The 24,450-nt window shown below is 44.2% G+C and overlaps 2 protein-coding genes across 8 annotated transcripts in view; one reads left to right on the top strand and one right to left on the bottom strand.

Annotated features, from left to right (window-relative positions):
• Positions 1 to 12,430, bottom strand: part of POLR1A (RNA polymerase I subunit A) — a 78,431-nt gene extending 66,001 nt beyond the window's left edge. Inside the window, exons 1-6 of the mRNA XM_059659234.1 lie at positions 12,251 to 12,430; positions 6,726 to 6,930; positions 5,449 to 5,598; positions 1,448 to 1,555; positions 328 to 413; positions 97 to 200 (exon numbers count right to left, since the gene is read on the bottom strand). Coding sequence (XP_059515217.1) covers positions 97 to 200; positions 328 to 413; positions 1,448 to 1,555; positions 5,449 to 5,598; positions 6,726 to 6,930; positions 12,251 to 12,327 — 730 coding nt within the window. The 5' untranslated portion in view covers positions 12,328 to 12,430. The remainder of the gene's footprint in view (positions 1 to 96; positions 201 to 327; positions 414 to 1,447; positions 1,556 to 5,448; positions 5,599 to 6,725; positions 6,931 to 12,250) is intronic.
• A 312-nt stretch (positions 12,431 to 12,742) lies between these two features.
• Positions 12,743 to 24,450, top strand: part of PTCD3 (pentatricopeptide repeat domain 3) — a 32,538-nt gene continuing 20,830 nt past the window's right edge. For all 7 annotated transcript variants that reach the window (XM_059659252.1, XM_059659254.1, XM_059659251.1 and 4 more), the window contains exons 1-4: positions 12,743 to 12,897; positions 15,069 to 15,121; positions 15,231 to 15,267; positions 20,263 to 20,308. In XM_059659252.1, coding sequence (XP_059515235.1) covers positions 12,794 to 12,897; positions 15,069 to 15,121; positions 15,231 to 15,267; positions 20,263 to 20,308 — 240 coding nt within the window. In that variant the 5' untranslated portion in view covers positions 12,743 to 12,793. The remainder of the gene's footprint in view (positions 12,898 to 15,068; positions 15,122 to 15,230; positions 15,268 to 20,262; positions 20,309 to 24,450) is intronic.

The following is a 24,450-nucleotide window of genomic DNA, read 5'->3' as shown; positions in this document are numbered from 1 at the left end:
CGCATCACAGAGGACCGCTGTTCCCAAGGTCTGGGACACACCAACGGCCACGTGTGAGGAACATGGCCGAGGGCCGCCCAGGGCCCAGCTGCTTACCCGGCGGCTCTGTGTCCGTCTGGCCAGCTTTCTTGTGCACCACCGCTGGATACGTGACGGTCAGTTTGCTGTTGTGCTCCTTTCGGACAACTGCCCGCCCGGTCCTAGACAAGAGGACAGCTGTGACTGAGGAGAGGAGGAACCCACCAGGACATTTACTGACAGCTGTGAGTGACCGGCCAGAGACCTCCCGCTGGAGAGAAAGGGACCAGCCAGCACCCTGAGACTCACTTGCAGTGGGGACACCGCTTAGCAGTCATGTGTGTCCTCCAGAAGCAAGAGATGAGCTTGCTCTTGCTCTCACACACATTCTTCACCTGTTGAAGAGAAAGAACCTCAGGGTGCCATTTGAAGAGAACCCATTATGTATCCAGTGATTTTTACCTTTTTTGAAAAACCAGAGGAAGCCACTTTCTTAAACAAAAATTTCCACAGAACCCTAATACAGCCAAGCCCTGCCAATCACTGAGCGGCTTCTTTCCTTATCGTTCCTCATTCCTAATACGTGACTAAGAGGAGAAACAGCCTCACTACGCCGTCACTAGATAGAGACATGATGAATGCAGTGGGGGGCTTGCACAAAGTACTTCATAGACGCTGGGTTCCCTTTATGTGTCTGCAACAAGCAGAATCCGAAGTAACCGCTTGAGCTAAAGCTGACCCTCCCTTTAATTTAAAATAAACCGCTTTGAAATAAAGAAATAAAATGTTTGAAAATAAAAATAAAAGAAATAAACCTCTTTGGAGGCAGGTGGTGCACCTCCCTGCTCCCTCCTGGGCGGGACCTCAGGGATCTGAGAAAAGTACATCCAGTGAAGCTACATGAGTGGCTCTGAGCCTGGCTGCAAATGAGAGCCACTCGGGCCCTCCCCCGACCACTTCAATCGGAATGTCTGGTGTGAAACTGGGCATGAGGGGAGTCAGGTTTCAAGTTAGTCCTGCAGGCTGATTATTGACATCACTCATTCACTGAACAAATTTAACACTGGCATAGATGCTATGGGGGAACAGGGAGGAGGTGGGATCAGTGCTCACAGGAGTTTACGGTGCTACAGGGAGAAAGAAGAAAGGAACATGGACCTCATTCTCAAAGTGAGACTGCAAGCCAGAAACTTGCTGGACGCCGTGCCTACACTACCTAATTTCACCTAATCTTCTCCTCGGTCCTGTAGGCAGGCATCAAATATGAGGACACAGTGGCTCAGGAATAGTTACGCAATTTGTAGGGCCACAGGCGTCATAAGGGGCAGAGCTGGGATTCAAACCCAGGTCAACTATGGGAAACCGAATGTGTGCGTAAGTGACAGGGCTAAGAACCGAGTGTTCCGGGAGGAAAGAAGGGATAACGCACGTGCGAGCCCTGGGATCCCAGGAGGTTGTTCTGTACAATTTCACGTGTATATTGTTCTAATTCTTCCTGGATTTCAAAAGCAGTAGGATCAGCATTTTCTTCCAGAAACTGAAAAACAAAGAGAAAACCCGTATTATCAAAGCAAAGTCTGTACGATGAGCAGCCCCACAGGGGAGTTCGGTTTGAGAGCAGAGACAGACCCCTCATGGCTGCTGTGTTGCATTCTCAAAACAGTGAGGCTGTTCAGATGAAATCAAAGGAGAATAGCTGCTTCCAACAATGGCGGGCTACATTATTCATTCCAAACCTAAAACTGAAAGGACCAGGACAGGATAAAATATGTTTCTATTATATGGACAGTGAGGAGGATCCAGACCTAACTGAAGGGAAAACAGGAGTCCAGGTCCAGGAGCCCGGGGCCCAGGTGCTCAATGGGAGGCTGCAGCACGCAGAGCTCCAGGGCAACCCTCAGTGCAGTTACGTCCAGCTGGGGAGGATCCCGCAGACTTCCATGGTGCTCTCTGGAGCTATGAGACATGGCAGCACTGGCCTGGGGCACATTTCCCAATTCAGGAATTTTAAACTTTTCATTTTGGAGGCCTCAAATAATAGATGGGACAGAAATCAAAGCCCTGAGTTAGTACCACAACAGGAATCTAACAGGATACCTTCCCTCCCATATCCTACCCCACAAACACAGGAAGCTGGGAACCTCAGGGGCTGTGCCCTCGGGAACTAAACTGGCCCTCGAACAGGACCTCGTGGATTGCAATCACCGGGCAGTCCCGCGAGCCATCAGCTTTGAACCCAGACTGTGATGGTCCCGGGCCACCGAGCACATGGCAGAAGCCTCTCTGGAGGAAGGCAGCGGCATCCGAGGCCTCAACTTATTTCTACAAAGAATTCGTTAAGTACAATGACAAACTGTCAAAAATGAGCACACAGGACAGGGGAAAGAGAGGGCGCTTCTGGGAACAGGGACAACAGCCTGACGTTGAAGGTGAGCGTATGGGTGGCGCTTACTTTTAACTATTTGTTGGATTTTATGTATGATTAATGCATTTCTGTGGGTATATCTTACAAAAAATTTTTCTTAGGGTAGGCATCATGAATAATTTTATGCCAATAATTTTGAAACTTTAGATGAAATGGACAAGTTCCTAGAAAATATAACCTACTCTGATGCTGGGGTCCAACCCCAGCAGGTCCAGGGGTCCCCAAAGGTATGGACGAAGTTGGCGAAGAAGGAACGACACAGAGACAGCGTTCAGTTGATCAGCAGCCTAGCCAGGATCTCTAGCCAAGTTCTGGTCAGGCTCTCCAGCGAAGTTCTGGTTAGGATCTCCAGCCAGGTTCTGTGTCCATGTTCTCTTGCTAGGTTCTCCAGCCAGGTTCTCCAGGTTCTCCAGCCAGGTTCAGTCACCAGGTTCTAGTCAGGTTCTCTTGCCATGTTCTATCCAGGTTCTGTAGCCAGGTTCTGTCTCTAGGTTCTTCAGCCAGGTTCTCTCGCTAGGTTCTGTCTCTAGGTTCTGTGTAGGTTCTGTGTCTAGGTTCTGTGTCCTGTTGTCTTGTTACATCTGTATTTATACCAGTTGATTCCAATCCTATCAATCTCTATTCCAAAGGTTAGGGCGTTTCTTATCTCCATTCCAGGGAGTAAAGATTATGTAGCTTAAGCATGATTGTTCGTAGTTAAAGTGATTAATTACCCGCCTGGCACTTAGTTAAGAGGTTTTATTCCCTCCCTAACTTCAGGGGAAAATCCCTACCTGGGGAAACAACCTTTCTCAGAGAGGTGACCTTGGTTAAAACACATAGTGCCAAGAAGGTGAGCAAACATTTTAAGAACAGTATGCCATATACGCCAGGTCCCTTGAAACAGCAAGCATGGACTGGCTCCTGGCAGTGAAGAACTAAAGGGGAGTGAAACCTGGGTATCTGCTGGCTCCTTGAGATCAGATTCAGCTTGTGCCTCCCTGGCAGGGAGATTCAGAAGCAGTGGGCGCTCTGCTCTTCTCACTGCATCTCACTATCAGGTAGGGCATGATTTCAGTTTGTTGCACGGGGTGATGTTCACTTCGACCACTTGCATAAGGAGGTGACGGCCGACTTCTCCACTGTAAAGTTACCGTTTCCCCCCATTTGTAATTAATGAAGATTATTTGTGTGGGGGGAGTACTTTCAAACTGTGTAAGTAGCCTGTTACTTATACTTTCAGTTCATTCATTCATTTCTATCAGAATGAACTCATGGATTTCATGGATTCTTACTTTATACATTGGGTTATAATAGTTCCTATCATCATTTACTTGGATGCTCAAAAACTGTTCTAGATTTGGGCAGTGTGAGCTAAGATAGCTCCTGTGTCATTCTGACGTGTCCCCTTCATTCTTTGAGGACCGACTTGCTCTCTGGCACATGATATTCTAGGTTCATCTTGCACTTTCTCCATAAGCCCTAGAATCAGCCACTTATCCAAAAAGCCCTTTCAGTGAAGAACGGCATTTAGAAGCCAAGACATAGGCACTAGGTGAGTCCACTGCTATCAGCACTCCAAGACCCTCCCAGGGACAGACCTGGGAATATATGTGCACATGCACACGCACCCTTCACACTCATACTTTTAATTCCATTCCAACTCTACAGGATTAACTCTGGGTCTTCTCTCATTCACATATTTGCAACTTCCCCCTCGGGTAGTGTGAAATCTGGCTGTCATTATCCTTACTGTATGTACTTAATTTGATCACTCCACCTCCCTGTATGTAACCACTCCCCCATCACTGCCGCCACCTACTCCCATGCATGACCCCCCCACTCACCCAGCTTGGGCTCCCATCCCGCTCCGGGCCACTCTCCTATGAACCCCCTCCTCACGCTCTTTGGGCTCCCATACACCACACTGGGCCATCCCGCAGGGCACCCTCTTACCTGATTTGGATGCCCACCTCCCATGCTGAGCTTTCACCCTAAATGAACACTCTCCTCATGCTATTTGAGCTCTGACATTCCAGGTTGGGCTGCACACACATGCAGGGATGCCCTCCCCTTGATGTTTTTCTCACCTTGGTTGGCCTGACAACCTACGCCCGGCCACACCTCTGTGTAGAAGCCTGTGTGCTCTGCCCACTTAAGGTCTGAAGGGACGGGGAAGAGGAAAGGTGAAAGGTTTTCCTTTGAGGGAAGAAAAAAGACGAGGATGCATGCTACCCCTTCAACACAATACTGTAGATCCTAGCCACCAAAATAAGGTAAGAAAAAGAACAAGACATGTAAGGATCGGTAAGAAATAAAATTGCTTTGCTATTCACAGGTGATGAAAAGAATGTACAGATAAAATATCAGAACTGATGAGATGCTTTTGCCCGGCTGTTTCATACAAAAATCAATATACAACAATGAATAAGATTTTGATCCACAAACAGAAAATGAATTTTAAACAAGGTATTTATAATAGCACCAGAAAACCTGAAGCAATCATTAGTCACAAAGAAAACAAGGTCTGTTCACCACCTTACCTACGTAATCCAACTAAGCATCACCAATAGAACAATGTGACAGCAGGTGCCTCTGAAATGATGCAACACAAAGTGTCCTGTACTGTGTAGGTGGTATTCTTACCAAAACATGAATCGAATGAGGAAATAATCAGACAAATCCAGGATGTGAGAAATCCTACAGAGTGTTAATGTCTTCAAAAAAAGTCAGTATCATAAAAAACAAATTTCTATATTAAAACAGCCTGCATTAAAAGAGACCAAAGAGATGTAACATTCAGAGCAATATATGAACCGTGATTGGATCCTGGGTCCAGGAGAAAAAAAAGCTCCTGGGTAAATGTATTTCTATGTTGTTTTTATTAACGTTCCTCCAATTACTCTACGGTTTCCTGTTTTCACACCTAGTGATTGGTATCCAGTCACAAGATATAAGAAGGGACAACAAACAGCCTTTGTTCCCACTGGTGGCTTGCCTGATTTCCGCGAGAGCCAGGCACCTACCCTGTTCAGAATTCTCTCCAGCTCGTACACAGCCTGAAGGGCTCCGACCTCCAGAACTCGCAGCTGGCAGATGAGGAGGTGAATCACAGCCCGCGGGCAGGTCAGCATGTGGCAGTTCAGACAGGAGCCCCTGAGCAGCAGGTAGAGCTTCTAAAGGAAGGAATAAAAAGCAGCAGGATATTAGTAGTAGTTCAGGGTGATTTTCCATGTCCTTCCAATTTTTGTTTTTATGGAGTCAGTTTATTCACGTAAGAATTCCACTTCCCCAGTATACCTACAAAGGCCTTCGTGACTTTAAGAACGAGATAAACATTCCTCCATATTTTCTATATGATTTCACTTTAAACCATTACAATTTGAAATTTATTTTGGGTCTGAGGTAGGGAACTACCTTTATTTATCTAACTAAGTACTGAATACTACAGTTAGTCAAATATTTGGTATTTAACTAAAACAATTCTCTTTCCTTGATACGATCAACAGACAAAAATCATGTCCATGTACGCTATCATCTCTATAGTTTAAAGCAAATCTGGGAGCTAGGTTAACCGTATGGAGCGCGGAAACGCACCAGTAGGACTCGACAGGAGCTCCATTCTTAGCGCACTTGGGTCTTCTGGGGCTTTGCTCCTCCTGCCACCAAGCAGAGCCTATAAGCTCACCTAAGAGCTCAGGGCCTGGAGAACCCCAAAGGACCCCCAATTGCCAGGGTGGCTCTGCCTAGGTTTCTAATGGGTGTCAAGCCGCTGAAACGAAAGGTGCAGGGGATGGCCCTAGCCCGTTTGGCTCAGTGGATAGAGTGTCGACCTGCAGACTGAAGAGTCCCAGGTTCGAGTCCAGTCAAGGGCACATGCCCGGGTTGCAAGCTTGATCCCCAGCATGGGGTGTGCAGGAGGCAGCCAATCAATGATTCTCATCATTGAAGTTTCTATCTCTCTCTCCCTCTCCCTTCCTCTCTGAAATCAATAAAAATATATATTAAAAAAAAAAAAAAGTGCAGGGGATGGATGAATGCTCTCTTCCCCTCCTGTGAACAGACTCAAGCTGTGGTTCTTCTAAACTGGAATCAAACAGGTACACTTAGGTAGGGCTAGAGGCCAACCTGAATTCCTGGATTTGGCTCCTCAAGGTTTACAATTTCACGGTAAAGAGCACTTTAGCTTAAAGTGTCCGGAGCTAACCTCCTCAGACCCCTCCTGCGGGGAGAAGGGTGGCCTCACAAATCCCTCCAGCAGCCCTGAGACCCACACATGCAGGGAGGCCTGGGCAGAACGTACGTCGAAGAGGAGAGGATTGTACACGGTGAGCGGGAGCTCAATGTGGCCCAGGTGGCCGGAGCAGTTGTTGAAGTCCTGCACGCAGGTGGAGCACACCTCTTTGGAATCCGCAGGGCCCAGAGCTAAATCGTACAGGCCGTTGACCGACGGGTTCCCCAGACTGTCCAGGTACCGAGGGTTTGTAATGGATTTAACACTTAGTTTCCTAAGGAAATAAAGAAGACCAAGGGAAGACAAGTTACTCAACTTCTCGGACGTGTCCTCTTTGCCAGCAAGTGAGAACTGTGTTTCCGCAGACACGCTGGCAGCCGGAGGACAGGATCTGTGCCTGCTGCGCTCCCGACGGCAGCACAGCACTTAGCAAGGAGACCGCACACAATACTTACTCCATAAATGCTAGTTAAATACTAGTATATGCTGAATGCGTAAGAGCAGTAAAATCACTAAAAAACAGCCTTAGTGCAAGTCCTGCACTGAGTACACCAAGCACGTCAAACTCCCGGCCCATGGCCCGCATGCCTCGTTTATTTGGCTAGTGTTAGCCTCTGAGTTTGAGATGCTTGGAGTACACTGTTTCAAAGAGTTAAGTAACTACTACATGCCAAACGCTGTACAGGCAGCACTGACTTTAACCCTCGGAGATGGGCATCACTATACACAGTTTTTAAGGAGGAAGCAGGCTCTGAGCAGTCAGGTGATTTAACCCAAGTGACACGGCAAGAAAGGGAGGAGGTGAGGGGACATGGGGAACAGGGAGTCAATGGACCAGACTAATTTGAAAGCTCACGTAGTAATCCCTGTATGCAGAAATAGTGAATTGAGGTACATTAAACACAAATCTGCAGAAATATAGCCTGCTTTACTAAAGATTTCATCACAGTATGTTATGTTTGGTTTAAAGGGGTTTCCCACAGGATGCCTAACTACTTTTACCAAAACTACAGTAACTTTTTTTTTTTTTTTTTAGAAAATAAAGTCATGGACAAAGAAATCATCCAAATCTCACAACCGAGAGCAGTGGTTGCCACCGGTGGTCCGCGGAGGTCCAAAAGGTGGGCGACCGCTGACCTAGAGAACATTCACAGACTTTTTTTCTCTGGGTACAATTTTTTAAAGATGATAACTGGGATCACTTGGTTGTGTCTATTTTCATTTAGCATTGAGTGTTTTTACATCACTAAAAATTCTTTGGAAACATAATTCTGAAGAGCTGCAAAATCTTTCATTCTATGGCAATTAATATAATTCATTTAACCAAACTCTATTATAAGTAAGCTTATGACACCTATCTATGTAAAAACTTTTACATAGAATAATTCAAATTTCTATTTCCTAAAAATTAAAATCATTTCTCAGTGGAATGGATCCATGAATCTAAGAGTGCAAACCATTTTGAAGCTCTTGATATATCCGGCACCTTGCATTCCAGAAGAGGTGGACTAATGGTAGTGTCTTAGCCAGCACCAAGTTTTAGCACTTAAAAACCTTCCCAAGCCCAGCCGGCATGGCTCAGTGGATAGAGCGTTGGCCTGAAGGTTCCCAGGTTCGATTCCAGCCAATGGCACATGCCCAGATTGTGGGCTCCATCCCCAGCATGGGGCATGCAGGAGGCAGCCATTCAATGATTCTTTCATCACTGATGTTTCTATCTCTCTCTCCCTCTCCCTTCCTCTCTGAAATCAATAAAAATGTATTTTTTTAAAATCTTTCCAAATTTAAGAGGGAGAAAAAAATGCTACCCAATTGTCATGTTAATTACTTTTTATTACAGTATTTCTTGAAGCTGTTTTAGTCCTGAAAGATGTTCTGTAAGATGCCACTTCACTTCCCTGGCCTAGAGCCTACAATGATGGAAAATGAGTGGGCAGGTGGGGCCAGCACAGACCTATGCTAACTGGCAGAAGAATGAAGTCCTATGCTCTAATCGACTGGAGAATGGGTCCCCATGGGGAAGAGAGGGCCCCCTACTGGCATAAACATTCCTTTTCATGAAGCCTCAGTGGTGACTTTTGAGCTGAGTATAAAATGATGGTGGTGCGTCGAGAACTAAGAACAGACCCAGGAGACCCCCGCTTGCATGACTGGTATCACTGAGCACCAAGGGAGGCCACACGGAGACCTGTTGGTGTGGCTCTTGTCTGCGTGATCACTTTGCTGCAAATAAGCTAGTTGTGTGTGTGGTCTCTCACCACAAACCTGGAGCCCACTTCAACCTTGAACTAGACAACCTTGAACAAAACACTTAGCGATTTTTTCCCCCACCTACAAATTCATCAATGCGGCAGCTTCATTACGATGATCAGAAGATAACGTGTGTAAAATACAGGGCTTGGAACAAAGTTCCTCTCTCTTGCTGGGGCAAAGGAGAAAGCCACCTAACCATGGCAGGAATGGGATGGAGAGGAGGGCAACCAGCAAGGATTCCACTGAAGAGAATAAATAGAGCTTGAGACAAACACACTTGGGCTTGAGGATGACCTTCGCTGCTTCCTAGTCACTTTGCTCTCTGAACCTGAATTTCCTCTCCTGTAAGTGGAGACACCACCACAAATGGTGGCAGTAAGAACTGAACGTGCCAAGTGCTGAATAGACAGCTCCCTCATCCACACATGCATGTACTCGACAAATACCTATTTAGAGCTTACTAAGTACCAGACACACTTTTGCTGGAAAACAGACAAGATTCCCTGTACTCAGGGGCCTTACATTCTATTGGAGAAAGATAGGCAGACAAAAAAAAAAAAAAAACCAACAAAATAAATAAGCATATAGTCTGTTAAATGGCAGAAAGCGGATAAAAGTAAGGCAGAAAAGAGGATGACGGGGTGGGCCAGTAATCAGGGAAGTCCACAATTTACTAAACTTGAGCAAAGGCCTGAAGGAGATGAGGGAATAAGTCATGCAGTCACCTGGGCAGAGGGCTTTATAGGAGGAAGAAGCAGGGAGTGCCAAGGTCCTGGGGTGGATGTGTGTCTATGGTGCTATGGGAACCACAAGGAAGCCAGGATGGCTGGAATGGAGGCAAGTTCAGGGACCAGAATGGCCCTTCCAGGCCATTTTAAGGACTTGGCTTCTACTCCAAATGAGATGGGAAGCTATTAGAAACCAGCACAATAAAAGGTAGCATAGTTATTGAAATTTCTCAACTCCAGACACACATAAGTCTACAATGTTCATAATGGATATCGATTTGCTCATGCAGTTTCCTGTTTGAAAACTCTGCAATTACTGTTATTATTAATTCAAGCAACTTAAACACTTTTGCTTTTGGATGAAATTGTATCTATGACTGGTGATGATATAATGGGAATTTCTGGGCTAGCAACTGTTCCTAATGTTACCAGAGTTGGCACTCACCGGTTTATTCAACCAGAGTTGAGGATGAAAAGAAAAGAATGAGACACACAGGGAGCTCAAGGCTAGTGGAGGGAGACGGAAATATAAAAAAGCACAAAATGTGACCACAGTGCATGGTAAACAACCAGTAAAGACCTTAGAAAATGAGGCTGAGCTGAGCCTTAGGAGTGGCAGAGATACAGTCCAGGTGTCTTCGGGGGTGGGGGAAGAAAGACAGGAGGGGACTGCATGCAGAGAAAATAAGTCTGGGTAAAGGGCCAAATGTCAAAACCTGATGGCAGGTTTTGGAATGTGCAACTCTGCACTGACCTGATCATGGCAAAACTTGTGGGCTAAGCTAAGAAAGTAACCTCTGCAAATCCAAGGGAAACGCACAGCCTCTGGGAGGTTTTGCGGGTGACGTGACCATGTGACATGACCAAGGTCTGCCTGGGGCAGCCAGCAGTGTGTGGGTTCTTGACTGGTGCAGGGATGAGTCCAAGTGATTTTGAGAGTACATTTATGACAGTGAAACAAGGAAGGGCTTAGGAGAGAAGCAGCAACAGGAGAGAGTGTTGGCAGCGCTGCTTTGGCTTTTTAAAACACTCTAGGAAAGAGGTGGGCCACATGGGCTGTGTGAACTCGCTGAGAAGTAAAAGTCACAGTGACATCAGTGAGTGGGGCTGCTGTTAGCTCACTGGACAGAGAAAAAGGGGGCCTCAGAGACAGGTTCAGGGGAGAAGCCCGGGGATGAGCGGCTACCTGCTGCTCCCCAGTTGCAAATTTTCTGGGGACCCTAAAGAGTTTAGGAGAGAGCAGAGATACAAGCCTAAGGGAGAAAGGCGTGCTCAGAGGGCCTGCTGGGTACTCTGTCTTGAGGCTTTTTATCTTTCTTTAGCCAGTGGAAATCCTAGGGGAGGTCTCAGGAGGGAGTCTCAATAGAATACTCATCAGCTTTCCAGGCGTGTCCTTCAATATGTTGATTCATCAGAATGTGCTATAGAGGGGCCAGGGTTATTTTCTGGTTAGGTTTTGTTGTTGATAGTTTCATTTCTAAAAAACATCATGGAAGAGGGGCCCAGATCTAGTTGGTCTGCCCCAGGAAGGTCTGGAATATGCAAACCATTTGCTCCTAAGTATACTCGGTCAAGGAAGATAAAACCTGGTGATTCCTTAGCTAGCTGTAAATTGCTCAAATTGTCTGGCTTTGTTTAATTATTTTGCTCAATTTCCCTTATTTCGCTTGTCAAGGAATTTTCCTAGCTTCTTCCTATCCTGCCTCAATCACATTTGAAGTAGCATGATCATATTTACACTTTGAAAGAATAACTGACAGCTATGTGAAGGATGAACTGGACAGGTGTAAGGTAAAAAAGAAAAGACATTTCAAACAAGAGATTGAGGGTGTGACCTATAGTAGTAGTAGTAGCGATGAAAGGAGGGTGTAGAACAAATAGTTATGTAGGTGACACACAGAAAGGGCCCAATAAGTAAACCAGACGCCAGGAAAAGACAGGTCTAGAATTATTTCCCAGTCACAAAATAATGACCGTTTTGCACTAAACTAGGTACCCTTTTGGAGTGAAACCAAAGTGATGACATTTAGGAGAAGAAAGACAGTAGGACAAGAACAGAACTGCGAGGAACACCAAGATTTAAGGAAAAGAGGAATCATCTACGAGCCTGAAACATTCGCCTAAAAGCCTTGTTCACCAATGTGTCACCAACGTCTAGCACTCTGCCTGGCAAAAACTGAAAAATCAATAAATATTAGTGGGTTAATACACTGATCAAGTGAGGAAGAATACTTGTCCCAGAAACAGAACCTGAACTGAGTCGTGAAGGATAATCATTTTATAGACAAGAGACTAATTATGTGCTTAACTAACCGCTTCAGAGACATTACAGTCACTTCACAAACACTGGTTAAGTACCGAGAAGACTGGCGGAGGGTAACGCTGCACCGTGGGCTACCATGCGGCTCAGAGCAAACGCATTCGCAGCCCCACCAACTCTAAGCAGTGCGCGCCAGCCCAGGACGTTCTCGGAACTACGGGTCCCGGCAGGCCGCGCGCCCGACAACCCAGGGCTCAGGAGATAAACTGGACGCAAGACATTCCGGGAATAGTAGTTTATAAAGGCGACAACCTCAAGAGGCAAACTCCGCACGCTTCCCACCAACTACTTACTTGAGCTCTTCGGCCGAATACATCCCGAAGGAAATGCCCTGCAGCCGCCGCCAGGGCACGTTCTTTGAGCCCAACATCCTCCAGGTGAGTTTCCAGTTCTGACACCCAGAGAGAAGTTCAAATCACCCCCAGTAAATCCCAACACAGCTACGAACCCGCTGCCGCCATGTGATTTAAACTGCGCTTGCGCGCGAGAAATGCTCGCTGGGATGAGATGTACCTGGACGAGACCATTTCCGCTCTGGGAGTGGGGGGGGGGAAGGAAGGTACTTTCATGACTCTCACTAGCCCTCTTAGTTTGAAAACAATCGAATATATAGACAATTAAAATGATTGTTTTAGAAAAATCTCTTAGATGCAATTGAGGCGTATTGAGCACTTAACTTTCGTAACGAAGCGTTTCAAACCATGAGCTTGTACCCTATTTTACGATTGCTTTCGTCTCAGCCAATAGCCGGGCTGTTCTGGTCCACCTTCCCCTCCCTCGGAGATCCAGAAGGTGGAACGCATGCTTTCCCGACATGCAATGCGAAGAAAGCGAAGATGGCGGCGGCGGCCTCGGCTCGCTGGCTGAGGGTCCGCTGCAGGTTTTGCCTGCCGCTGACGGCTCGGTGGACAGGTGCATGTGAACCGGCCCCTAGTTGCAGGTAAGAGAGGCTTGAGGAACTCACGGGGAAGATCCAGGTGTCAGCCTAATCCTGTGTGTCCCCTTCTCCCCCCCCACCACCACCACCCCGGAGCTGTGTAACGAGGCCCGACGCAGTGGAATGCGCGTGCGCCCTCTCGTAGCCGCGTGCTTCGGCGAAAGATCACAACGCGTTCATTAGGAAGATGCTTACGGGTTGGCTGGCCCACCCAGGAATTACAACTGGAGACCAGACTAGAATCCTTCTGTCGTGGAGCCAACATTCTAGTTAGTATGGCTGTTAGCAATCCCATCCCAAATTTTAAAAAAATAATGATTTGGTCTCCTTTTCACGCAACCAGTAGGAACAGGGAGAACGCTTTAAGATGTTTCCAAATTGAAGGTAGTTTATGAGCTCTACTTTTTCTGTTTCTCTCACTCTCCAGCCTGATGTACTTTAGGACATCTCAGAATGTTCACCTTGTCAAAGACAACAGTGCTCCGTGTGTCCTAATGTAAAAAAAAAAAAAAAAGCATGACTTGAAAGAGTTGATCCTTAGCAAAAATAGTATTGTTTTAAAAAGATGCCTCGGCCCACGCACAGAAGGGTCTGGGGTTTGATTAGAGCAGTGGTTCTCAACCTTCCTAACGCCGCGACCCTTTAGTACAGTTCCTTATGTTGTGGTGACCCCCAATTTCATTGTTGCAAATTGAACATAATTAAAGCATAGTGATTAATCACAAAAACAATATGTAATTACATATGTGTTTTCCGATCGTCTTAGGCGACCCCTGAGAAAGGGTCGTGCGACCCCCAAAGGGGTCGCGACCCACAGGTTGAGAACCGTTGGATTAGGGTCAAGGGCTCGTACCTGGGTTGCAGGTTCTGTCACGGGACAACCAAGGGGTGGGGGATGCCTGTCACCACTTGAGCCAGTGAAGCAGAGACAGGGTTGAATCATGTGAGCGTTTATTCCAGTAATGCCAGCAGTATGGGAGAGCAGCAGGTCATCCACAAAAATCTATTCTGCACCCCTCCATACGCTAACTGCTTACAGTGGGTAGGACAAGATTACGTGGGGAAGTAGGAATTACAGGTCTGAGAAAGTGGGCATGGGGTAATCATTACAGGTTACAAGTCCTCCGGCTGTGGGGAGTCACTGAGAGCAGGTGCCTCCGGGACTGTGTGCCACGAGGTTGTAAATCTTTCCATAAAGATAGGCAGGAGCAGGGACTGCATTCCCATGTCTCGGGGCGTGCGACTCTCAGCGAGGTTAGAATGTGCTCTCTCTAATCAGAAAAGAACAATCACGGTTAACAGAGCGTGGTTAATATTTCTTACAGTTATAGTTAATTTCTAATATTCTATTTCTACCCCTAGCAATTCCATGCACAATCACATGCAAGTTGTGTCTCTTTCACAGACATTTCTCTCTTGCAACGGGAAAGCAATCCTCTGTTGAGGATTAACAACCGAAAGAAAAAAAAGATGTCTGAGACCAGATGCCAGTAGAGGAAGTAATTTTCCAATCACATCTTGACAATTTTCTGATTGGTACCAATGCCATTTAGGAAGGCAGTGTACAAGATAAACAATGCACATTATCTGGGTGGTATATTGACCTTTTTAGTGTGATAAAATTTTAAAGCCCTGTCATGGGTCATTGATTCTACATTTTGAATTTTAAAAAAGTTCCACGTTTAAATTAGGACATACATATTTGATTTGGTACTTTCCTGATTGAAGTGGATTGAAATTATGAAAATAACTTCATAATTGCTTTAGGTAGATAGACTTTAATTATTATTAGGACATTGTCCTATAAAATTAGCTCATTATCTTGTCCTTCTTAACTTTAATGTTTTGGATTTCCAAAGTTGAAAGTCCCTTATATTTCAAATCAGCGGTTCAGTTGTTTAAGTGCTATTAAAATTTTCCTTTTTTCCCTGACTTTATTTAATGTGATTACCTCATCTAAAAAATTGTGACCATATTGTGCCCATACCTTATATCTTTTTTGTAATGGTTTTGAATGTGGTGTTGAGGCCATGCCCTCTCAGTGTACATTGGCATGAATTATCTCACTTTGATCCATGAAAACTGGGAAGTTTGTGTGCAAAGTGCACATAGGTGGAGGTGAGGTGGGAACTCCATTAATGATTATTAACTTAAGGACATTTATTTTTTTGCAGGTTTTATTCTGGAAGTGCAGCCCTCCCAAAGGTTGAGGGAACTGATATAACAGGTATATAGAAATATATTGAAATATTTCCATTTGTGTATTAACACTTTGTACTTCTTCATAGTACTAGTATGGGGAAATTGATTCACTTTGTTTTATTTTTCATATTAAGGGATTGAAGAAGTGGTCATTCCAAAAAGGAAAACTTGGTGAGTGTTTAGTCAGTACTTATTCATCAAGGGGTTGAGTGCTTATTATGAGCAAAACGTTGGTAAGGAAGGATTCAGTGACAGCAATGGAGAGCATTCTTGGGAAGAGAACAGTTGAGGGAGGAAAAACTTGGAAGTTTAGAAGAAAATAAAACAGGAAGGTGGAAAGTAGTGAGAGAATGGGGAATGAGATTTACTTAAGAATTAAAAGACTTTGTGAACTGAGTTCCAGTTAATGTTTACATAACAGTAATCATGAGAATAATTTCTTTAGAATAATTTTTCTTTTTTTAAAAAAATATATTTTATTGATTTTTTTACAGAGAGGAAGGGAGAAGGATAGAGAGTTAGAAACATCAATGAGAGAGAAACATCGATCGGCTGCCTCCTGCACACTGCTCACTGGGGATGCGCCCGCAACCAAGGTACATGCCCTTTACCAGAATCGAACCTGGGACCCTTCAGTTCGCAGGCCAACGCTCTATCCACGGAGCCAAACCAGTTAGGGCTAGAATAATTTTTTAAGAGAATTCTCATGGTTGGGAGAGCAGACAAAATTATCGTTATGGTCTTTAATAAGTTGAAATGAATGAAGTGGATTGCAAAATTTAGCTTTTTTAACTCATAGATCCTTGAGCAAATTGCCTTGCTTATTCAAGAATTATTGAATACATAAGAACTAAAACTTCACAAAAATTCTTATAGTAATGATACTACTGAATGTGTTTAAAAGCTCCCTAAAAAAAGCCAGATCTTTCCTGAGTATGACCTGAAGACTAAAGTTAATTTTAAAAGTCCTAGCTGGTTTGGCTCAGTGGATAGAGCATTGGCCTGTGGACTGAAGGGTCCCGGGTTTAATTCTGGTCAAGGGCACGTACCTTGGTTAAAGGCTCCTCCCTTGCCCGGCCCTAATCGAGGGTTATGCAGGAGGCAACCAATTAATGTTTCTCTCACATCTCTTTCTCTCTAGCTTTCCCTCCCTCTTCCACTCTCCCTAAAAATCAATGGAAAAATATCCTCAGGTGAGGATTAACAACAACAACAAAAAGTTCTTAAATTTCAGAAGTATTAATGGTTATTGCCAAAAGGTGTCTGGGATAAATAGAACACGCAGAAGGAAACAAGATTTTAGTAATCACACTACTCAGAGGCAAATTATTTTAATCTGTGCTACAGTAAAATGTGGGTAATGACAGTACCTACCTCAAAGAATTAAGTAAGCATTCGATTAATGCCTGCCACGTTGTCAGAGCTCTGTAGACGATAGCTGTTGTTTTAAAGTTCTGGGTATGACATTTTTTATATAAATTGTATGTATGTATTTAGTTTAATAGAATTGATTTGGTAAATGTTCTGTTCTATACTCTGCTTTTAACTTAATTACTAATAGTATTTTAATATATTGAGGTTTATTTCTGTCTTCCCTGGCACAAGAATCAGAACCAAGATAAGAGTAGAAATAAACATATCCATGAATGAGTCATTTTCCTGAACAATATTCAAGTTCAAAGCATTTTACCAGCCTCTATCCCTGAGGAAGCTACTTCAGGGAATACAAAAAGTTTTTGGAGGGTTTGCTCAGATGGCTTATGATCTATTCCAATCCTATGCATAGTTATACTTTATACTCATATTACATGTGTACATAACTTACACATGATTAAAGGCAATACAGGATATGATATAAATCAAGAGTGGTTGTATTGCAATAACCAAGGTGAGTTTGATTGAAAAGTGTAGAAATTTACCTGTGTCTTAAAGCGGATAAGATTCTTTTATTAGCATCAGAGTCACCTAGGAATTTCATTTATAAAGCATATTCTTAGGAGTAATTCTCATGAATCCTTAAGTATGAGACTCACAGATACAGAAAACAAGATCATGTCATGTGGGAAGAGGCCAAGCCTGCAGGCCTGTGAAATGCTCTGTTAGAATAGGGGAAGTAAGAGTTGATACAGAGCGTTGTTCAGCAAACGAAGGCCAATTTTTTTACAGCTCATGAGCCAAGAATGGTTTTTACATTTTTTTATAGTTAAGTCAAAAGAAGACTATTTTAGCCCCTGCTGACACGGTTCAATGGGAGAATCAGCCTGTGCACCGAAGGGTCTCGAGTTCGATTCACGGTCAAGGGCACATACCTGGGTTGCAGGGTCTTTCTGGGCCAATTGTGTGCTGGAGGCAACCAATCCATGTTTCTCTTTTCCTCCCTTAGCCCGCCCTCCCTTCACTCTAAAACTCAATGGAAAAAAATATCCTCAGGTGAGGATTAACAGACAAAGACTTATTACATGTGAAAATTACATAAATTCAGATTTCAGTGTCAATTAAAAATTTTTTAGAAGACAACCTCACTCATTTGCTAATATATGCTCTGTGGCCCTTTGAATGCTACACTGGCAGAACTGAATAGTTGTAACAGAGTCCTTGTAGCTCATAAGCCTCAAATATTTACTGTCTGTCCCTTTGCAAAAAAGTGATTGATAGAGGTTCTCTGATAGAGAGCCTCTGAATTCCAGGCTCAGGGATTGATGCTTTTAGACTTGGAAGAAGCCATAAGGACTACAAGTTATTGTTGCCCTATTTTAGAGGTGAAGCGTGATTGGAGGCTGTGATTTCCCAGAGCACTCAGGTGCCACAGAAAACCCTGACAGATTATATATAGAGAGACATTGTGAGTTTTCATAATGAATGTGACATTATGAAAGCAGTGTTCTGAACAGGCTAATCTGAATTGTATAGTTATTTTAGGGCCAGCAGGGAGCCCAGTTATAGTCAATATATAGGTAACTAGGCTCATGAAAGGATGTGGAGAAATGGGTGCTCAAGTTTGTTGATAGGGCAGTCAATATATATAGTTGGGACAATACTTGGCAGGAAAATTGCCAGAATCACAATTTAAAATGTGTATACCTTATAGGCTAGACATTCTAGAGCAGTGATGGCGAACCTTTTGAGCTCGGCGTGTCAGCATTTTGAAAAACCCTAACTTAACTCTGGTGCCGTGTCACATATAGAAATTTTTTGATATTTGCAACCATAGTAAAACAAAGACTTATATTTGTTGATATTTAAATGCCATTTAACAAAGAAAAATCAACCAAAAAAATGAGTTCGCCTGTCACCTCTGACACGCGTGTCATAGGTTCGCCATCACTGTTCTAGAGGAACACTTGAATATACTCTCAGAGACATGAATGAGAAAGTTCTTTATAACTTGAGAATAATACCAAGTTGAGCCAACCCAAGTGCCCCTCAGTAACTAGGTAGATAATAAAAGTAGTTATTGCACAGTGTAACATTTATAATGTTTTTATTGATTTTGGGGAGAGGAAGGGAGGGGGAGAGAAACATCAATGATGAGAGAGATTGATTGACTCCCTCCCACATGCCCCCTATTGGGGTTGAGCCCGCAAGATGGGCTTGTGCCCTGACAGGGAATCGAACCTGTGACCTGATTCATAGGTCCATGCTCAACCACTGAGCCACGTAGGCTGGGCTACAGTGTAACATTTAAAGAAATTAGATTTCTATGTAGTAAAATGTATAATACAGTCAAACTTAGAAAGCATATATACAAAATCACAATATATGTTTTTTATGGTGATATGTGTATGTAAAAGTATTGTTAAAAGTTCTAGAAATACAACAAACTCAAGAGTGGAGTAGGAAAGGGTTACAAGATGATACCATATACTTTAGCATAACCTGTAATGTTCTAACTTAAATTTTTTAAGGGTAATGTATTCATTGAAATTGTTTAAGATAACCCTTTAAAAAAGAGAACTAGCCCAGCAGGTGTTGCTCAGTGGTTGAAAGTTGACCTATGAACCAGGAGGTCACGGTTCGATTTCAAGTCAGGGCACATGCCTGGGTTTCAGGCTCAATGCCCAGGTTTCTTGGGCTTGATCCCTAGTAGGGGGCGTGCAGGATGCAGCCAATCAATGATTCTCTCTCATTGCTGATGTTTCTATCTCCCTCTCCTCTGAAATCAATAAAAACATTTTAAAAAGAGAGAGAACTAGTGAGTAGTCTGAATGTCATGAAGTATGTTATTTATTTAGTATGTTATGGAGACTGTTATAAGACTGAAATGTGCAAGTTTTGTTAGGGAATGCTCAAAGGTGAAAGAATATCTTTTGTTGCTGAAATTACATAAATGTGACTTTTAAAAATGTATTAAAAAACCCAGTGGATATTATATATCTACATGCCTTGATGTAATATAAAATTTCCTGTACTTTCATTTTCAAATGACTTCTATTATTGCTTAGTTTTTTTAGAAAAATATTTTTGGTTTATTAAATTTTACTCTTTTTCCCCCCTTTGGAAATGAAACAAAATCTACAGAAGTCGTAAAATGTTTCAAACCAAATTATCTTGTCAGTTATTCTGATGAAATCTTCTTTTCCAGTAGTTGAGTAGAGGTCTGTACCCATAGGTGCAGTGGACAGTGGCTTGACATTCTTATAAAGGTTATATAGTTGAGACATTCATTCTAAATTAGAAGGGTGCGTCCAACCCACCTGGGAATTCAGTAGTAATGCATGTCACAGTTCTCCATGGAACTTGGAGGTTCTGACTCAGTAGGTCTCGAGTACAGCATGTGATTTATTCTCATATATAGCTGATTTAAGAGCCACCAATTTAGATAATGAAGGCAAGAGCAGTCCAGAAAGCTACAGTGAATGCATTGGGGGGAGGAGATAAGATCAGGATAGATACAGTTTTATGAGATGAGGGTGGAAATCCCTGGCCCTGGGTGATGGTTTTAGGGTAGCTAGGTACAGAAGGTAGGCAAAGCATAGTACTAACCACCTTTAGGCAAAAGAACTAGACAGCTTTCTCTTGTTACTCTAGTGATCGTGAGATGTAAGAACGGGCTTTAGTGAGACCTGAACTTGGTTATTGACCAGCTCATTCTGAGAGGAGAATCACTTGTTCTTTTTGTGAGTGTGAAAACCCTGGTGAGGGTTAACATGTGGTTCTCATTCTTAGGGATAAAGTGGCCGTTCTGCAGGCTCTTGCATCCACAGTAAACAGGGTAAGTAGGACTTTCAGGTTTCTGTGTCTAACTCTGCTAATATCATATTTAATGTTCACACCTCTTGTTATTCATGAGTAAACCGTTATAGATCTAGAAAGTCTCTTAGAAACTATCTAATCTCTTCATGTAACAAAGAGGAATATAATAGCTTTTAAATTTTCTGACTCGGCTGGTTGGGATGTTAAAGCCTTGACATAGTTTCATGTCTTTTGTCTCCAAACTTAGTGTTTTTATGCTGTACCGGTGATTGTTAAACCTGATGCTCTGAAGAGCTTGTTGAAATGCATGTACCTGGGGAATGGGTGGGTGTGATGCTATAATGCAAGTGAACTGTACCAGCTGAACAACAGTACCTGCCATGCTGGAAATGTGATCATGAATGTGGGTCCTGAAGCCAGAGCAACTAGCTTGTGATCTTTATCACAAAGTTGCTTTATCTCTTGATGCTTCTGTTCCCTTATCTATAATAAGAGGATTAACTATAGCACCAAACCTCAAGTTTTTGGTGGGAAATAAATTATATACTATGTGAAAGGGTTTAGGGCAGTGCCTAATACAAAAGAAATGCTCCATAAATGCTAGCTATTTTATTCTTACTACAACTATGTCAGTGGATTTTCAGTAATTGCTCTGTTGAAATCTGTTGACAATTCAAGAATAGAGCAGGCAATCTGGTAGAGAAACTGAAACCTTGGTAAACGCCTCACAAATGGAACTTTCTGATTGTATTTTTCATGAGCTGGAAACTACACTTTTCATTCCAACTGTGGGAAATGTCTAAAAAGTAATTAAGTCCTTTCTTTTGTCACCATATCTGTGTGACTACTGATCCTCCTTAAGGCCGTTATCACAGATTTCCAGAATTGCTCTTCTGTTGCTGGTGTTAAACCTCACAGGGTGTTAGGCCAAATGTGTACTGATATTCCCTACCAGTTCTGAAGAAGGGTTTTAAAGACTGCATCTCTGCACTAGCAAGACATTGAGATGCTCAACCACTCACTCACCCATGAGTAGGCACCTGAAATGTAAGCTACAGAAATGGGCCTCTGAGAGTGCTCTTAGCTTTTCAGTGAGAATGGCCCAGAAGTTGTAGAATTGAGTGTACAATTGTCTAACTTGGGATCCTTAAAATCCAAGGGATAGTCATTTATTCCTATAACCCCTTATGATGCTCACCAGGCACTGTGCTGTGGTTGTAGACTTAAGACACAGTCTTTGCCTGGTTCCCAGAGAGGATAGCTGAAGGAGCACTCAGCAGAGTGTCCATGACCGAGATTGGGAAGGATTTCCAGAAGACCTGATGGTTGGATTGGTGCTTGGAAGGTGAGAAGCTAGGATACAGCCTGGGAAAGGGTATTCCTGATAGAGGCAGCACCATGAGCAGAGGCCCAAAGCCATAGAATGAGTTTGTATGGTGGGAATCAAGGATGTGTGAGGTACAGAAATGAGAGAAGAGACAAAACCATGAATGCTATTCTAGTGACTTCTGATTTTTAGCCAAGTCCATTGAGGTGTTTAAGCAGTGGTGAGGCCGACAAATTTTAGAAAAGATAGCAATGTAGAGATGGGAGACCTTTGAATGCATGATTAAGATCTTAAAATTCTCAAAGCCAAACCCCTTTCCCTCCAAACCACCTCACACATTTCTTTGCTGTCTGTTAATGGCAGCTCCATCCTCACAGTTGTTCAAACCAAAGTCCTAGGAGACATTTTTGACCTCTATCTCTCAGGCTGCACCTTAGTAAATCCTTTGTTTCTTCAAAATGTATGTGAGTGGAGTCCCCAAGACCACTCCTGCCATGTTTTACTACAGCGAGAGGACACACAGCAAAATCAGCAAAGGGGAGGGCACTGGGTGAAGCCCAGAGGGAGCCGGGTGCAGGCCCCCCGTTTTCCCTGTGGAGTCGGCACAGGGTTTGCTTGATTCCTCCAGCAGAGTTGTGATGGCCCGTGTGCAATGTCTGCCCGGAAAGCTCTTTAGGGACTCAGTGCCCAGAGTGTTTGGGAGGCAGGTCATTTAGGCACCTCTGCCTGGCACATACCAAATTCCAGACTCCCAGAGGGAAGCAGAGGTTCAGCACAAACTACATTGTACAAACAGCTCGGGCACAGTGACCCAGTCTTACCAGTCCTGGGAATGGTGGGAACCATTCTGAAATCCAGGTTCCCAGCTGCCAGCCGAGGACCAGCTGCAAGCAGGCCTTTCTAAGAATGGCAGTCCCAGATTCTCAGCACTTGCCACCACCATGTTCACCTTGGTCAGCTAAGCCACCATCATCTCTTAATATCCTGGATTAGTTAATACAGTCTCTGTCCCTCCCCTTCACTTCCTCAGCACCCTACAGACTGTCCTCGGTTCAGCAGCCAGGGTGACCCTGCTGAAATGGTAGATCACAGCACTCTGCAAAGAACCCAGAGCCACGATAAAAGCTGAAGTCCATCGCGGGCTCCTAGGCCCTGTGTGATTCCCACACACGTTACCTCTGCCTGCCCGTCCTGTCTTCCTCACTCACTGCGCTAACCATGCTGGCCTCCTGGCTACTTGTCGGTTTCTCAGTGGCTGTGCATCTGATCAGGGCTTCAATATCTACTCTTCCTCTGCTCCCTAATCTCTTGAAATTTTTGCTTAAATATCACCTTTTCAGTGAGGCCTCCCATGACCACCCCATTTAAAATAGTATATATCATTTCCTGATGCTTCTTGTCCCTTTCTATATTTCATTTTTCTGCATAGCAGTTATCTCCTTTAGCTATACTATATAGTTTATTGTTTTGTTTATTTTCTGGAGGTTTCCACCACCCCACACACACACACTTGTAAGCTTTATAAGGGAGTGAGAGTTTATCATTCCCCTGGTAGAATAATGCCTGGCACATAGGAGGTGCTCAGTAACAATAGAAGGAATGAACAGGAAAGTCCCAGAACTAAGGCAGTGGCGGTTGGGATAAGGGACTGGGGAGCAGGTGGATATTTAGGAGCTGAAGTTGGTTGGGCCTGGTGATGAGTTAGTTGAATGGAAGGAATGGGAGAAGATCTTAGGATTGGACTGCAGTGGTCGGTACCAGGTACCATTCAGTGAGGGCGGGAACTGTGTCAGGGAAGTTCATTTGGGGATAAATCTGGTTTGAAGAGTCTGAGCTACAGGGCCAGACTAGAATTGTTTCTCAGAGACCATGAAGAACTTGGAAATCATTGGGGGAGGAAAACTGGGAGACAAATAGAATAAGTCTAATAAGTTAAAAAGACATTGGGCATGTCACCAAAACCAGAGGCCCTGGACAGGTATTTTAATACTGCGGGTGCTGGAGAGGATCAGAGCCAATGCCAGGCAGCAGTGTGCATGCTCTCAGGGTGGCCCAGGCAGCAAACCTGGAACTGCTCCCTCTGGTTCGCCTTTCCGTGCCTGCCTCGTTGTGATAGAGTGGCATAGCCAGAGGAAATGGGCCTCAGATGAGGAGTGGGAAGGAATACGGTTCTGAAGGTGGCAGCAGGAAGCCTCCAGGCCCTCGGTATGAGCAGCCTTCCTTTGAGAGCTGCAGGGAAGCTCACCAGCTCGTCCACCCCAGCCCTCAGAGAAGTCATGTCAGGAAGACAAGGCATCAAGGGGACAAGCAGAAGATTCAGGATCTAGGGTGAATGTTTTTCTCTGGAACAAAGATTCCATGAGGCCTGGGGAAGGATGCTCTGGGGGAGGGGAAGTAATCTGGGAGCTGTTCCAAGCGAGCCCCTGGTGCGCTGGAGTTGAAGTATAGAACCCTGGACAGGAGGACACGGAGAGCTGCTGCTGGTTCCACCATCCGAGAGGGCCTAGTAGGACCCTCCATTTAGAGGCGGGACTTTGGGTAGTGACCTTGCTTTGAAGGAAACACTCATGTGGGAAACCGGTGCCCCTATTAGTTAGCTTAGAAGCAACGGTTCTCAACCCGTGGGTTGCGACCCCTTTGGCGATTGAACGACCCTTTCATAGGGGTCGCCTAAGACCATCCTGCATAGCAGATATTTACATTACGATTCATAACAGCAACATTACAGTTATGAGGTAGCAACGAAAATAATTTTATGGTTGGGTCACAACATGAGGAACTGTATTTAAAGGGCCAGAAGGTTGAGAACCACTGGTTTAGAGGATCTTTACATA

This window comes from Myotis daubentonii, chromosome 12, assembly GCF_963259705.1.
Source record: "Myotis daubentonii chromosome 12, mMyoDau2.1, whole genome shotgun sequence".
Taxonomy (NCBI): domain Eukaryota; kingdom Metazoa; phylum Chordata; class Mammalia; order Chiroptera; family Vespertilionidae; genus Myotis; species Myotis daubentonii.
Note: the sequence above shows the minus strand (reverse complement) of the source record. Positions and strands in the feature narration are given on the sequence as shown.